At 42.9% G+C, this 15,784-nt stretch overlaps 1 protein-coding gene across 3 annotated transcripts in view; it reads left to right on the forward strand.

The window, feature by feature from the left end:
- Positions 1 to 15,784, forward strand: part of lyst (lysosomal trafficking regulator) — a 58,943-nt gene that overhangs the window by 21,053 nt on the left and 22,106 nt on the right. For all 3 annotated transcript variants that reach the window (XM_087175477.1, XM_087175478.1, XM_087175479.1), the window contains 13 exons: positions 220 to 310; positions 1,275 to 3,384; positions 6,541 to 7,489; positions 7,601 to 7,786; positions 9,999 to 10,152; positions 11,811 to 12,022; positions 12,147 to 12,213; positions 12,776 to 12,885; positions 13,641 to 14,010; positions 14,098 to 14,254; positions 14,368 to 14,541; positions 14,627 to 14,787; positions 15,554 to 15,744. In XM_087175477.1, the coding sequence (XP_087031603.1) occupies positions 220 to 310; positions 1,275 to 3,384; positions 6,541 to 7,489; positions 7,601 to 7,786; positions 9,999 to 10,152; positions 11,811 to 12,022; positions 12,147 to 12,213; positions 12,776 to 12,885; positions 13,641 to 14,010; positions 14,098 to 14,254; positions 14,368 to 14,541; positions 14,627 to 14,787; positions 15,554 to 15,744 (4,932 nt within the window). The remainder of the gene's footprint in view (positions 1 to 219; positions 311 to 1,274; positions 3,385 to 6,540; positions 7,490 to 7,600; positions 7,787 to 9,998; positions 10,153 to 11,810; positions 12,023 to 12,146; positions 12,214 to 12,775; positions 12,886 to 13,640; positions 14,011 to 14,097; positions 14,255 to 14,367; positions 14,542 to 14,626; positions 14,788 to 15,553; positions 15,745 to 15,784) is intronic.

A 15,784-nucleotide genomic window follows, 5' to 3' on the forward strand; every position in this document is an offset into this window, starting at 1 on the left:
GAAAATAATTAAATTCAGATAAAAAGCAAATGTTAGTGTGTGATTTCGCTTTGTAGAAAGTGGCGAAACGCTGAAGGGAATTTTGTTTTAAGTATCGACAAGAGTGTGTCTTGGTGGGAGTGTCCTGTTGTGACATCAGAGTGTGACCAAAGGGAGAGGGGCAGGGAGGATTTCCAGGTAACTTCTCTGTGGGTGTTTTTTTTTTTTTTGTCCTCTCAGGAGCTGACCTGTCGAGAGGAGCTGCTCACTCTGCTGCTGTCTCTACTGCCGCTGGTCTGGAAGATTCCTGTGCAGGAGGAAAAAGCCCCAGGTCAGTACCCGCAAATACTTACTCTGCTACTTGTTCATGTAAAGGTTGATGTTAACAGTACATACCTCACACTGCTCTGCTGTGATGGCATGTGACTACTTCTTATTCCTTATCTGTAGCTAATGATTTCAATTTATATACTTCATTTTATGCGTGTAAAAGTAGCTATGCTTTACAGTTCTCTGTGATGTGCAAACAGTAATATCTTTGTACAGATGAACTGAAATGCAGACTGTGTTTCATGGGTCAGAAATTTCTGTAGCTTTCTTTCTTTTTTATATATTTGTGTCATTATCACTGACGGCTACTGGCAGTCTTTCAGCGCTAGGTTTGGTGGGTTTATGTGAAGGCAGTGGAATGTGTGAACATTGCTTTTGACTGTAAACAGGGTCTGTTTTCTCATCAAATTACTCATTTTTATTTATAGTTTGGTTTTATTTGCTTAACACTGCAAACTGTATGTTGAGCTCCTTTTGAGATGGACGAATCAGTTTTAATCATAACCAGCAACTGCAGTATGATAAACCTTAGTCTTACAAATATGAGCAGTAACACAAGTGGAGAGGACGTGTGGTTGTAGAGGCCTGTGACCTCAGGATGACACTGGCATTTAGTACAGGACTGCTGATCCCCTCTAACATGGACCCGAGACATTTTTACTTTAATTAATTCATACTCACTGAAGATGTTTAACAAACAGGCCATGTCTGCTGACATGTAGATGAGCTTTATGTTTCTGAGATTATTCTTCAAAAAAAAAAGTATTTTTGAACTAAAAAATCTGATGTTTTTCAGGCTAGTGCTTAAAAAAATTGGAACATTAAGTCTCAAATCCTAAAATGTGACATTAACATGGTTGGACCTAATATTAACTCAGTGTATGTATGTCTAGAAGTGCACTTGGTATTGTATGTCTGTGTGTACATCCAGAATAAGATAGACATGTGTTTCTGTGTGTGGACAGATTTCACCCTGCCGTCCTTACTGGAGGTATTCCTTAGCCTGGAGGTGAAGGCCATCCCTCTCAAAGCAGGACAGAAAGCTGCGACAGATGAACAGAACTCTGGGAAGAGGTCCCGTGTCGGCAGTGGCACCTGGAAGTCAAGGCGGTCGCGCAGAACAGCGCAGAGATACTCTGTGAAGGATGCTCGCAAGTCCCAGGTTTCTACCTCAGATTCAGAAGCAAATTCTGAAGACAAAGCTGTCGCAGGCCCAGGCGGTGCAAGGACTCGAAGATCACATGGTTCCACCATCAGGGTAAGCTGTCAGCATCATCGTTCAGAGGCCTCACAGTTAACATCCACCACAGGCACCACCACTACCGAAATCATGAGTGCACCATACCCACATCCCCGAGCCCCTGGGTCACAGATAGTAGACACTGAAACCCTGACTGACCCAGCTGCAATATCAATATTCAACCGCATGGAAAACTCACCATTTGATCTCTGCCATGTGTTGCTCTCCCTACTGGAGAAGGTGTGTAAGTTTGACATGAGCATCAACCACAACCCTGGCCTGGCGGTCAGTGTTGTACCAACTCTCACTGAGATCCTAACTGAGTTTGGTGACTGCTGTGGTCCAGGGGGAGGGGGTGGAGGTGGAACAGGGGCAGAAGAGCTTGCTGGAGGCTGGACCGAAGAGCCCATCGCCCTGGTCCAGCGGATGCTACTACGCACCATCTTGCACCTTATGTCAGTAGATGTGAGTCAGAGTGAAACCCTTCCAGACAGCCTTAGACGCAGCCTGACAGACCTGCTGCGAGCCACCCTCAAAATCCGGAGCTGCTTGGACAGACAGACTAACCCTTTTGCTCCCCGGCCCAAGAAAACCCTGCAGGAAGTCCAGGATGACTTTTCATTCTCTCGCTATCGCCACAGGGCACTACTGCTGCCAGAGCTTCTAGAGGGAGTACTACAAGTGCTGCTGGGTTGCCTGCAGGCTTCCACACCCAACCCCTTTTTCTTTAGCCAGGCGCTCGAGCTCATCCATGAATTTGTCCAGCACCGCGGCCTGGAGCTGTTTGAGGCCACAGTTCTGCGGCTGGAGGGGCTTGGCAGGGCGAGGGATTCTGAAGTAGGAGGTGAGGCTTCAGAGAGGCTACGAGGTCTCATTGCAGGGGTCTTCAAGATCATCAGCGCTGTCAAGAAGGCAAAGTCAGAGCAGCTGCATCAGTCCGTGTGTGCCCGACGCCGTCATCGTCGCTGTGAATATTCACACTTCCTGCATCACCACAGAGACCTGTCGGGTTTGCCTGTCTCTGCTTTCAAGCAGGCAGCCAGGCGCAACCCCTTTGAAGAGGATGGAGATGGCAAGGACGGGATGGAGGGTGATGCGGTGCGTTACCCTGAGCGCTGCTGCTGCCTGGCTGCGTGTGCTCACCAATGTCTGCGGCTCTTGCAGCGCCTCTCTCCCAGTGGACCAGCTGTTCTCCAGGTACTTGCTGGGGTTCAGGCTGTCGGAATCTGCTGTTGTATGGACCCTCGCTCAGTTGTAGGACCCCTGCTGCATGCCTTCCAAGCACCCGGTCTGCGTAGTTACCAGTCTCATGTTCTCAGTGTCCTGGGTCGACTGATCCTAGACCAGCTTGGTGGGGGTCAGCCCTCAGAGAAAGCCAAACTGGCCTCCTGTAACATCTGCACTCTGGACAGCAGTCAGCTGCCAGGCCTGGAGGAAACCCTGCAGCAAGGGGAGCCTTCATCCATTTCTACCAGTCTGTGCTACCGCTCCCAGGGTATTCTGCCAAGTGGAGGGGGGGCAGAGGACATGTTGTGGAAGTGGAATGCTCTGGAGGCCTATCAAGAACTAGTGTTTGGTGAGGACTGGCAGCTGAGCCAGCAGATAGCTGGCCATGTGTGCCACCTGACCCTGCGAGGCAATGCTATAGTGCAGTGGCAACTCTACACACACATCTTCAACCCTGTGCTGCAGAGAGGGGTAGAGCTGGCCCACCATGCCCAGCAGCTGGGGGTTTCCACTGTCTGTGCTCAGGTATGCAGCTATCACACACAGTGCCTGCCTGTGGAGATACTACTCATATACCTGCAAACACTACCTGCCCTACTCAAATCAAGGTGAGCTGTTTTTACATCAGTTTAAGATAATTTTCTGATTGTCTGTTCTTTTTCAGTGATTCTTTTAGTTACTCTGGGTCATCCCTGTCGTAAGGGACTGAACTTTAGGATTATGGCCGTGTGTTTTATATTTTACATTTTTAGGCAAAAAGACGTGTTGCTGCAAACTGTCCAAAAAATGATCAAAATTATTTTATTAAGTAAATATTCTGAAACATTGAGATGCTGTTTTAAGATTATTCTCTCATTTCAGATGTTTGATTTGAAAATGTTTTAGCTGATTTCTCACTCAGGAAATGGGTTCTGCTCCTTTTTCTTTCACAAAGCAAATATAATCAACCAGCGCAAAGTAAGAAACCCAATCCACTTGTAGGTTGTTTGTCATTAGATCTTTTCTCTCCAGCTCATTGCTAATTGATGCTAATCAATAATTTATCACAGTTTTGTGAACTGAGTGAGAGACGGAGGATTTGGTGGTTTTCTGTTCTTTGCAGCTTTGATTGGCATTCAGTCTTTACAGCCAGGATGTTTTTCATCTCAGCCCTTTCAAAAGACTCTTGGAAACAATTTTAGGTCCTAATGTTTATGTAAAAGGCATCATTATACCAGTTTTATCAGTAAAATCTCACTTTTTGAGTTGATGACAAATTGGTCGTAGCAGGGATACACATTTGAATACCCTTTTTGTTCATGATTCATTTATTAATGATAATCAAATTACACATTATATTGTAGCATATCAATTAAGGTGTAAGTGAGGCAAGAGCCAGTACTTTGGCAGCAGGTAAAGGTTTTTATATTTAAACTAAAAAAAATCCACTACTGTGTAAGGGCACAGAAACGTATAAGCTGTTAATTAAGCTGCCAAGTAGCTATAGAAGTATAATGCCTCTTTATTCTTTGTTGTTCAAAACAGCTCTAAGAATTCCACTTCATACAGCTTTTAACTGTCTAACACCTTTATTGAAACTTCAGGTTTCAATACACTAGGTAAATGATAACAAAAATAAACAGTGGTAGCTCAAATGTACTACTGCTAAAACACACATTTTTCTGTATAGCCTTGGACAGTGGCAACCAAACTGCAATACTTATTGAATGGCAATGTCAAAATAACCAAGTTTAGGTTGATACCTAGACTCATGACAAAACGGCGCATTCTTGCACATGATCACTCTCATTAGGTTAGACTATACAGCTCCATCTGCTGGGCCATGTACATATTTGAGATATTTTGTTTTGTTTTGGTTTGGGCTTTTTTCTTTTTCTTTATTTATTTATTTAATTTTTTTTTTAAATAAAAGGGCACAATCAGATGACCCAAAATTAAATGTATTGTTTTGGTTGAAAAAGGTTAGGGTTTGATTATTTGGCCCTGAGGAAAAATTGATCATCCGTCAAGTATGTGCTCCCCTAAGTTGTATTTGATTGTGCACATTCACGTTTAAAGCTTTTACTAGTTATATTTGTTATTAAAGTATGGATGGATATTTTAGTTCCACAGGATATATAAAGTGAAATATTTCTCTCCCTTGTCCCACTCTTCCATCTCAGGCTTCTCTAAAACTGTCAAAATAAAAGTCAGCTTTCATCAGCTTCAAAGCTTCTCCAAACAGCAGATGTGACATAAAGTGTTTTTTTTACCCGAACGTTTCTCTGGGCCCAGTAGAAGCTTATATGTTATATTTGACCATATACACACTCTGTACTGGTCTGAAGGAACATCTGATTGTCATGTTGTAGATCAGATTGTTGAGACCAGGTAAATATTGACCCACATCAATATATATATATTGTATATTCAAAGAGCAAGGAACATTTACATAAGCTGAAAAATGTGATGGTCATTTTAAGCTTTGCTGAGGCCGACATGTGAATTTTTGTAGTTTGGGAGGAGACAAACAACCAAACAATCATTGTTTGGTTGTTAAATTGTTAAGTGTTTAGTGGTCTCACAAACTCAAGAAGTGTATTGAATTACTAAGGTTAATTTGATAACTTTTTATTTAACCTTCACATAAATGGGTCGACTAATGCTACAGAATTTTATATTACATTGATTTAAAAGCATGCCAAGTGGAAAGAAATTGTTGTTGCAAGATGATCTAAAAGACAAGTAATCTTCTCAAAGCTGTACTTCATCTGAACATCTTGCCTGCCTTGTCATCATCTTGCACCGCTCCTACAGCTTCTTGCATAACAGAACTCCATATTTTTCAGATGGGAACATTAAATATGCAGGCTAATGAATTGTCATTCTGATGGACTTACACATCACTAATGAAAAGAGGAAATGTTCTGAAAAAGCAAAATCAATCAACTCTACATTAATTTAGAGGAAGGCTGGAGAAAGGGTTTGAATTAGAGAAAAAAATCAGCAAGTTAATAATCTATGAAATTTATCTATTTCATGCACTGAGCTCAAAGCTTCAAATGAACATCTGTTTCAAGTCCTTATCATACTGCGGAGACAGTGCCGTGTTGAGATTAATGTGTTTTTATTTTAGTCACGTGTAACAGCAGCACATCTCTAGAGTGATGTTTTTCTCACCAAATGTTGATTTAACCTTCACTCAGAGGTGACACGGTTTATTATTTACCCCTGCCTCGACGGTATTTGTATATGAGCAGTAAACAAATTTGCAAAAGGTTAACTTTCCGCTTTGTTTTTTTAACTAAACACATTCACATTCAGATAACTTTGACACAATGTGACAGAAATGAATCGTTGATGTGGCTCAGTCAAAGAGACACACAACAACAATCACAAAGCAAAAACAATATATAAAGTACGTTAGTAATTTATCATGTTAACAGAAGTTGACTTAATTATGGTGGTGAACTATATCTGCAACCTGAAGGGAGTAAATGAAATAAATGATGGACCTAGCGTGAAGGGTACTGTGTGTTGGCAGTGGCTTTTCCTCTGATTGACTGGTTGTAGACTTTGTTAGATTTGAATCCCTCGGAGTTCACATAGACCTTTTTTTAATCTATCCTTTCCATGGCTAGTAAGAGGGACAAGCATAGCTCATGGCATAGTGCATTAAAGTGTTACAAATTACCCATATTTATATTTGGTGTGTGTAGTGTTTTATGTTCTGTTTTAATTTGCTTAGTTTCTAATATTTTTGATTATTATTTATTATGTTACAGGGTGATAAGAGACCTTTTCGTCAGTTGTAACGGGCTCAATCAGGTGACAGAGCTCGTCTACCTGGACCAGACCCGCTCTTTGGCTTTGAAGGTGTTTGAGACTCTGATCATTGGCGCTGGACACCAACAGGTTTACGGGGTGCTTCAGGAGCTGGAAAATACTGATGCTGAAGAAAGAGAAGCTGTCTTGGGTCTGGTTGAGGAACTAGGGTCGCGAGGGGCTGGAGAAGGCCCACAGAGCCTCAGCAAGTTTTATGAAGGCCTAAAGGAGGCATATCCACGTCATAAGAGCCGGAGCGGGCAAGGACGTGGACCAGGGCGCAGCCGAGCAGAGACCCACCTTCATGTTATCAACCTCTTCCTGTGTGTGGCCTTCCTCTGTGTTAGCAAAGACGCTGATTCTGACCGGGACTCAGCCAATGACTCTGAGGACACATCAGGGTATGACAGTACAGCTAGTGAACCGCTTGGTGGGCGGCTGCCTTACCTTTCCCCAGATAGTGTGGCTCTGCCTTCCAAAGAGCAGGTACGACGTGCTGCAGATGTCTGGTCAGTGTGTCGGTGGATCTATCTGGCCAGCCCTTTGTTCCAGAGGCAGTTCTTCAGGCTAGGGGGACTGGATGTCTGCTTGCGCCTCATGGCCATGGTAATTCAGAAACTTTCCTGTAAGACCAAGGATGGGAAGGCAAAGAAGAAGAGGGATGCTAAGGGCAAAGGCAGCCCTGAGTCCACAGTGCCAGCCACTCCAGTGGGAGCGGAGGAGACAACTCATGATTCAGCCAACACCCTCAGCACCGTTCCAGCTGAGGGGAAGACCAAAGATCCTGCAAAGAAGCTGGAGGAAGAGTGGCAGCTTCAGAGTATTCGTCTGCTGGAGGCTTTGCTGGCTATTTGTCTACACAGTGCTAACTCAGCCCTTCAGAGGATAGAGCCTGAACTTTCTTATCAGGTATGTCACTTCATATCACACTGATCAACTAATCCCTAACCACATCAACAACAAAAATAAGCACTTTTACCCTGGTCTCAGTTAAACTGTTATGTCTCCTCTCATCACTAGCTCCAGTCAGTGGAAGAAACCCTGATTGAGGTGAGAGACCAGCTCTCCCGCTCAGGGGTGGTGAACTCTGACCTTGCTGTTCCTCTCTTTGACTCTCTCCTGAGAGTGGCTTTGGCTGAGGTGTCATCTTGTCCTGAGCCCCCTGAGGAAAAGCCAGACAGGGTGAGTCCTGCCTTTGGAGAACCTGTGAGTGTTACATGCACCTTTTTATATTATCAAGTTATTTGAGCTACTCATGTATCAAGAGGCCAGTTCAGGTTATAGCCAGTCAGGCATCAAGACACTTGGTTCATAGCCCACCAGATAACTATGCTGTGTATCTCCTTCCATCATGTCATATCTCTCCTGTCAACTAGCGGCATTACATGTCCAAAAATACCAATTGTCAGTAATTGCAATGAAATAGGGACCACATAAGTAAGTTTCTGTAGTTTCCCTTTCTTGTTTGCTCAGTCCCTCTGTCTCTTCTGCTCTGCCTTTCCCTTGCTCTTTTTTATTTTTCAATCACTAATTTCAGCAAGTTGGCAAATGGGCAAATGCCTCTGAGGCTGGCAGGCAGGGGTGAGAACGAGAGACGGTCAAGGGAGATCGCACAATTTTTAAACAGGGAAATGTGACCAGAAACAAACTGCATCTTCTTGTGTGCTACCCAGTGATATTAACTGATCTCCCATTGTGCCCAATAAGCTGCTTTCAAGGAAGACAATTATGGTCAGGGTGATTGATCAACACAGGAGTTAATTAGTAAATTTGAACACAAACGAAAGCATACTCCCTATACAGTTGTTTTATTGCTTTTTTTCCCAGTAAAAGGAAGCAGACTGTGTTCAGTTACCACATTGTATTACCTGCTGCTTCTTTGGCTGAGAAGTAACTGAACACCATGTCAAAATATAAAGAGCAGTGGTGTTTATTCAGGAAGCAAATGTACAATGAAAGGTAAACCATTTTCCAGCCAAGCATCGTCAATCCTCGGGGCATCTGTGTATGGCCACTCGCACTACGTTGCTAAGCAGCTGTTATCTCCCTGACGTGCAACAAAACAGCAGATGAAATAATGATGGCGCTTGTTTAGAGAATAAACTGGATGTAAGCATGGCCTCATTTTGACATCCAAAGAGATTACTTTGTTTTAAAACATTTTCATGTTAGTGTAACTTTTTAAAGTATGCATGAGCACATAAAAAATAAATTGGTTATATTCACGCATGTCGATAATTTCACACAACAATGACTGGCCAGATGAGAAAGGAAAATCCTTACATCACAGCAACTTCTGCCTCCTCAACAGTGACACTGTCATTGCTGTAGGCTGCGTTAATTAAAGATTTTCAAGACCATATATGGTTCGGAGCAGACATACAACTGCTTTTATATGTTCCAGGAAGTGAGATGAATACAGAAGAAAAAAATAAATTGCAAAAAGATGATCACTTTTGTCTGTCTGTCCTCACTAAAATGACTTGCCGCCTGGTTATGGGTGCCTCCTGTCTCACAGCCTTAGATGTGTTTTCCACAAGTCTTAAAATGCCTGTCTGACTAAGCCTGTTCCAACATAGGAGGATTTAGCGTTTTATATAATAGATTTACCTATTTCCTAAGAGCTTAGTTCTTTCCCAGTGAGCCCAGTAGAGTGTAACGTTCACTTAACCATTGCAAGTGTGTGCTGTGAAGCTCCAAGATTAGTCTTCCGCCACCAAGTTTGTACACTGAAGGACTCTTGTTTGAATTGTTTACTTCACCTGCAATTGAATATCACAGCTGCCAAGTTTTATGTTGAAAGGAATAGATGTGTGTATTAAAATAAGCCTGTTCTTTGAACAGTAAAGGGTTTAGACTGTTTACTTGAGTGTGTCTGTGTCTGTGTCTGTGTGTGTGTGTGTGTGTGTGTGTGTGTGTGTGTGTGTGTGTGTGTGCGCGACTGTCTGTCTGTCTGTCTGTCTGTCTGTGTGTGTGACTGTGTGTCTGTGTGTGTGTGTATACACATATGATGACTTACTGTTCACATCAAGAAACTGGGCTGTGTGAGTGCTGCAGAAGTCAGCTGATATTTGTCTTATGACCAGAATCTTGTACTTTATTTTCTCTTCCACATCACTTGAAAACATTTTGTTGGCAATTTATTCACTGTATTAGTGGTAAGACCGCTGCTTGTCATGCTTAGTATTTTTTAGCATTACATTTTTAGTCAAGGTTTGTAAACCAGATTGAGTAAGTCTTTGAAATGATTCTTATCTTACAAACCGCTTGACAGTTGACCAGGTTTGGTTATGTTTGGACTGTATTGAACTGACTGTTTCCTCTCTTCCTCTTCCCCTCTCTCTCTCTCTCTCTCTCTCTCTCTCTCTCTCTCTCTCTCTCTCTCTCTCTTTCTCTCTCACTCTCTTTCTGTTCAAAGCTCCAGGTGTTGGTGGAGGGAGTGGCCCCATCAGACTATCTGTCTGAGGAGGTGGACGAAGTGCAGAGCTGTGGCGTCAAGCCCCCAGGGGAGGAGGAGGGCTACGACGCTGACAGTGAAAGCAATCCTGAGGACATGGCCAAGCAGGAAGAAGGTAGGTCCACCGTTATTCACACACAGACGCACGCACGCACATGCACACACACATACACACACTCACACTTTACTACTCCCATTAACCTACTGCACACACCTTACTGCTCCAAATAATAACAGCTTAGACAGGTTTAACATTATTTGCACTGTTTACTTTACTTTTAAGTCTTGTAACTACCCACTGTAGATTAATTTTCACCCTTTTACGTCCCTGGGGTTATTTTAAGAACTCTGTAAATCACTTTTACTTCATGTAGACCATCTCATCTACCATTTGTTTTTGTTGGTCAAAATGTCAACAGAGTTCATGTATTGGTCTCAACCTTTAAACCTGTTGTTTTTTTGCCTTGGGAAACCTTGTTTCTCCCACTATTGAATTGATAATTCAATACATTTATGCGTTACTGCATTCACTGGAAGATTTTATATTAAATAGAAGTGTATGTGCAGATAAGGGCTGTTGGTGTCGTGTAATAACCACATCCTCCTTTGATGGGCTGTGGAACTTATTTTAGCAATGACAAGTTAGTTTTATTGCGTACAAATGACATGGCAGAAAACAAGCCTGCATGTTTTTTTCCCCTCACAACAGCCTCTTGTATCAGCGCTGCCTCCACACTCTGGTCTCGCAGGTTAAGAACGTGGCCTGATTATATTCTTTTTACTTTTTCATCCCCTCAGAATGGAGTCATTGTTTTACATTTTACAACTGCAGGCAACTACACGCTGTGGCCTCATGAGCTGAATCTTGTGACTTTAAGTGCCCATCAAATGGAGACTTCAACTTCCTGAAAAACTCTTACGTCCTGTTCAACAGTCAATCTTTAACACTGACCTCATGCAAGACAAATTAATGAATTAACTTTCCTTCTAACTTTTGGCAATTATACCTCTCTGTTGTTATTCTCAAATCCAAATCTAACAGCTTATCTCTCCTTAACATTGAACATCCTGGTCCAATACTAAATACATCTGTTCTCCCAAGGCTTTCCTCTTCATGGCCAAATCAAGGTTTTCTGGCTCCAATAACCGCATTTCTCCTCACAATCCCATGCATGACATAACTCGTATTATGTCAATGTTTTATGAAGTCTTCATTTCCTAGTCTTTTAACTGTGTTTACACTTACTTAGAAGATTACATTTCTTTTCCAAAAACACAGCAAAAATCACATGAATTGCAAATTGGTACTTTGCTGAAATTAAATTCAAACTCAGACCAAACATAAGCATCTGAATTTAACGTAAACTGGTATTAAAGGTGTGTATGTATGTATTTGAATGTGTGAGTGTATTAGATGAGGAAAGCTGTGTAATTGTGTACAAGGAGAGAGAGCAAGCTCCATTAATAAAGGAGGTCCCAGTAGCTGCATGAGAGCCTGCTGGGCTGCTCTCCTGTAAATCAAGGGGAGACTCCCATGCTGCTCTGAGGCTGAGCACAAGGCTGAGGCTCATTCTTTTTTATGAGCTGCCTCCAAGATGGGAGGTTGGAGCTGAAGCAGGGAATGCCTGTGGATTTAAGCAACACCACCCACAACCTGTCAGTGTGTGTTTCTGCGTTAGCATGTGAGCCAGTGAGTGAAACCTTTAGCATTTCTCCATGGCCATGTATGAGTCTCTTGTTGTGTGTATGATCTTGTCCTGGTTCTTGTCTTAGGAGTGAAGGTGGAGTCTGCCGTGCTGCATGAGTTTGCAGCGGTGGCGGACGGGCCCAGGCAGGGCATGCTGCTGTTCCCACAGATCTGCACAATGGAGCTGCAGCTTCTCGCCACCGGCTCCCCAGACATGGAGGTTCTGAGTCATGTGTTTCACAGTTTGCTGGATGCAGTACACGCCAACCCCCGCAATGCTGCCTTGCTCTATGACCAGGTAAGATTGACCACTTCTTCCTCTTTGTACTACTCTTAGCTGCCTCTCCAGTCTATTTTTGTCTTACTTTTCTCCTCAACTGTGCTGTGAGGAATATGACTAACCCTTTTTCTGGTCCTCCCAGGGAGGAGTCAAAACCATTCTGTCTGGCTTCCACAACATCCTCAGCCAAACAGACCCCTCCTTTACAGGTTTGTTATTCCTCCTGGCTTATTTTTGGATTATCTGACACTGTAGGACATTGTTCATGTGTGACATCTAGGAAAAAAAGCTGGGAACACTCACTTTGCTCTGTTCCTTGGATGTGTTTTTTTCCCTGCTGCTGACATTTCAACTGGGTCCTCAGGGTCTAAAACGTATCAAATTTATGTTGTACCTCACATGGCATTGTAAGATATTGTCAATTGAAAGAGCTAAGGAAAATAAAATTCCTGCTTTCCTGCTTCTGACAATTTGACTGGTGTCTCATGGATAAAACATAAAATACAATATGGTTGATATTAATAATTCTTTTAAAACAATTTGTGTACAATCCCTCAAACTCTATACTTTTTAGTGTACTGTATGCACTCGTATATGTCATGCACTTGTATCTAATGTGCTTCTCTGTGGACTTGCTTTTCTTTACCAAAGATTTTTCTCGCTGATAGCAAAGCAGTGATGATGTTTGTGTTTTTGTCTGTGGTGTTCTGGTGCATGCCCAAGTGAATGAAAACTGTTTACGTAATATGCTCTTCATTGATCTACATTCAGATTGCCAGACTGTGCTAGTGGAGCTGCTGGTTGCCATGGTGAGCCAGCGAATCACAGCAGAGGAACTGGCTCTATTGATTCGCCTCTTCCTGGAGAAGACTCCACCTACTGTAAATAGCACCCTATCAGTCACTCAACAATTCACTGTTAGCTTACGTTCAGGGTGTTGACACTGATAGCTTATGTTCACAGTGTCTGCACATCCTTTCTGTTCCTGTCACCATGTTCTCACTTCTTACTCCTTGGTTCTTTAAAAGACATAATGCTCCCCTGGGTCCACTTCATTCTATATACAATTAACACCAGTGAATGTGGAACAGATGTGGTGCTTCAACCTATTACCACAGGTCTGTGTTTAATTGGAATCCGGCCGCAGACATCATCAATAACCTGTCTCCAAGAATTAGATTTCCAGAGGGGAGAAGAGGAGTATTTTTAACCATGTGAATATAATGACATGTGACCTGTGTTTTCCGTCTCTTAAAAAAAATGGGACGACAGTGACTGCAGTGGCCACTATGATTGTGTTGCTGATTTTGCACTGCCACCCAGATTTTTCAGTTTTAAAAGCAGTGTGTTTTTCCGCATTCTGCTGTATTATTTATGGATAGTTTATTGCTTCTTTTTCAAGACTCACAGGGTTATCACAGGTTTAATTCGGCCAATCACATGGTTACAGCAACTAAACTGCTAATTAATGTGTGGATATAATTTTTATTAATTTTACTTCATCTGGAGATTTTAAAAAAACATGGTGAAAATTTTATAGATATGCAGAGTCAACACACATCCGTCCGGTGTTTCTTTATCAAATCTAAAATGATAAACTGTTCTTCTCACTGGCTTTTTATTTTTTATCTGCCAGGAGATTTTACTGAAGGGTATGCTACAAGTTGTTGTGGCGAACGTGAATATTGAACCTCTCCACTACCTGACCTTTCCAATAATCCTTGGGGCTTCAACACCAGGAGGGTCGTCCCCTGGCTCCAGACAGAATGGTGCTGTTGGGGGGAAAAGTGTCGGTTTGCTCTGGAAGGGCAAACTGTCCCCTGGACGCAGAGAGGGGGATACCGAGTACCGACCATGCCACCTCCGTTCCTCTCCCTGGCACATCGCTCCTCTCCACTTGCCCCTAGTAGGGCAAAACTGCTGGCCCCACATGGCCAGTGGCTTCAGTGCCTCTATGTGGCTCAGGGTGGCAGAGCAGGAGGAGAAGGACGGGGACAAAGACAAGGGTGAGAAACAGAAACTTCACTAAGACCTTTTATGTCTGATGTTCATAAAAATGAATCGGTTCTGAGTTGTCTGTTGTTGTTTTCCAGAAGAGAGTAACCCTCCCGCAGCTGAGTCGCACCAGGGCTCCTCTCAGGCTGGGACAAGATTAGTAGAGGAAGGCCTCATTCATATTCTGTCCATGGGCTCCAAGGCACTGATGCTTCAAGTGTGGGCAGACTTCTCTACAGGCTCTCTCACATTCAGGTGCGCTCCATTATAGACTGCAGCCTCAAAGACGTGAGGGAACAATGGGTTACTCCTTTTTAAGTATTCATAGTTTATTAACCTTGAATTATTGTAATGTGTTCTTCCTTCAGAATTTGTATAGATCCAAACGATGAGATAAAAGCAGGGCTGCTGGCACAGGCAGACTCTGGTGAGGGGCTGCTCAGGCCGGGCCAGTGGCAGCACCTCGGCCTCACTTACACCCAGCAGCCAGAGGGCAAGAAGAACATCCATAGCCGCGTGGTTGTTTGGGTGTGTGGTATCAGGTGAGGAACATGTGTAATGGCAACAGTAAGAAACTGGAAGTCTGGTAAATTAGTGGACACAATTTAAAACTGCTCTCTTCTGTAGGAAATGTGAGGTTTCTTTGGACTACACCCTACCCCGTAAATCAAGTTTATCATCTGACAGCAACAAAACCTTCTGCATGTTGGGCCACTGTGCGCCATCCTGTGAGGAGCTGTTGAAGCAGGGTGGGCGCTGGAGCATGGGCACTGTGCTCCTCTTCAATGGTAGGACTCCTGTTAACTTAACATTTAATCTCATTCAGACAATCATCATGTTACCCTACATGCATACATGCTGTTTGTTTTAATCATTTATATAATTTATAATAATCTGTCCTCTGTGCTGCTCCCTGTGGTACATTGATTACCTCTTATAAATAAACAGTACATACTGTACATAGATGGTTTGTGGTGCAGTTGTATTTTAACAGTGTACCCAGTCTTGTGGCAGTAAAAGGATGTGTCTGGTGCAATGTGTGGCATGCTGCAGATACTCAGCATTCTCTCAGGAGGCTGAGTGAATACTTCTCTTGTTGCCTCTAATTGGCCGTGAATGGCTTGTAGTCTGGGCGATCCCAACCTGTGAACCCAAACGATGTCTTCATACATGCTTTAGCCTCTCAGCTGTCATTGGAATTCATCGTGGGTAGCAGAAAAGACAGACTGCAAGATTCATGGGAACAAGAAATAAAACATCAAGGTGCACCATGGTGCCATAAGGGTCTCACTTTGCAATAGATCATATGTTAATGGGTTATTGATGCACTAATATAAATCATTTACTCATGGGGTTGATTCACTGTCCATTTCAAATTTCTCACTATTCATTTTTTTGGCTTCCTAATAAAAGATATATCCAAAATGCCAAGATATTTTTTAGAGAAGAACTCAAAGAGAAGAACTCCCCAGATGTCTCAACAATGGAACAAAGTTTCATATAAAACATATTTATATTTTATATTCTAACTATATGTTTCTCCGTGTATTTCAGGGTCTAGAATAGGATCTGAGGAGGCCTTCTACCTGTACACCAGTGGACCTGACCTCACCTCAATCATGCCCTGCAAATATGGCAAGCCCAGTGGGACATTTTCCAAGTTTGTCACTCTGGAAGGGCTGAAGTGTGAGCATGTACGAGAGATTCTGATGAAGAGCAAGGATGTGGACACAACAGCTTTGGTTGTAGGTCAACAACACACAGCATGCACTTTAAAAGATATGA

The sequence above is a fragment of the Seriola lalandi genome, unplaced genomic scaffold, assembly GCF_002814215.2.
Source record: "Seriola lalandi dorsalis isolate HSWRI2012SDOR001 ecotype SW California unplaced genomic scaffold, Sedor1 jcf7180002054470, whole genome shotgun sequence".
NCBI classification, from domain to species: domain Eukaryota; kingdom Metazoa; phylum Chordata; class Actinopteri; order Carangiformes; family Carangidae; genus Seriola; species Seriola lalandi.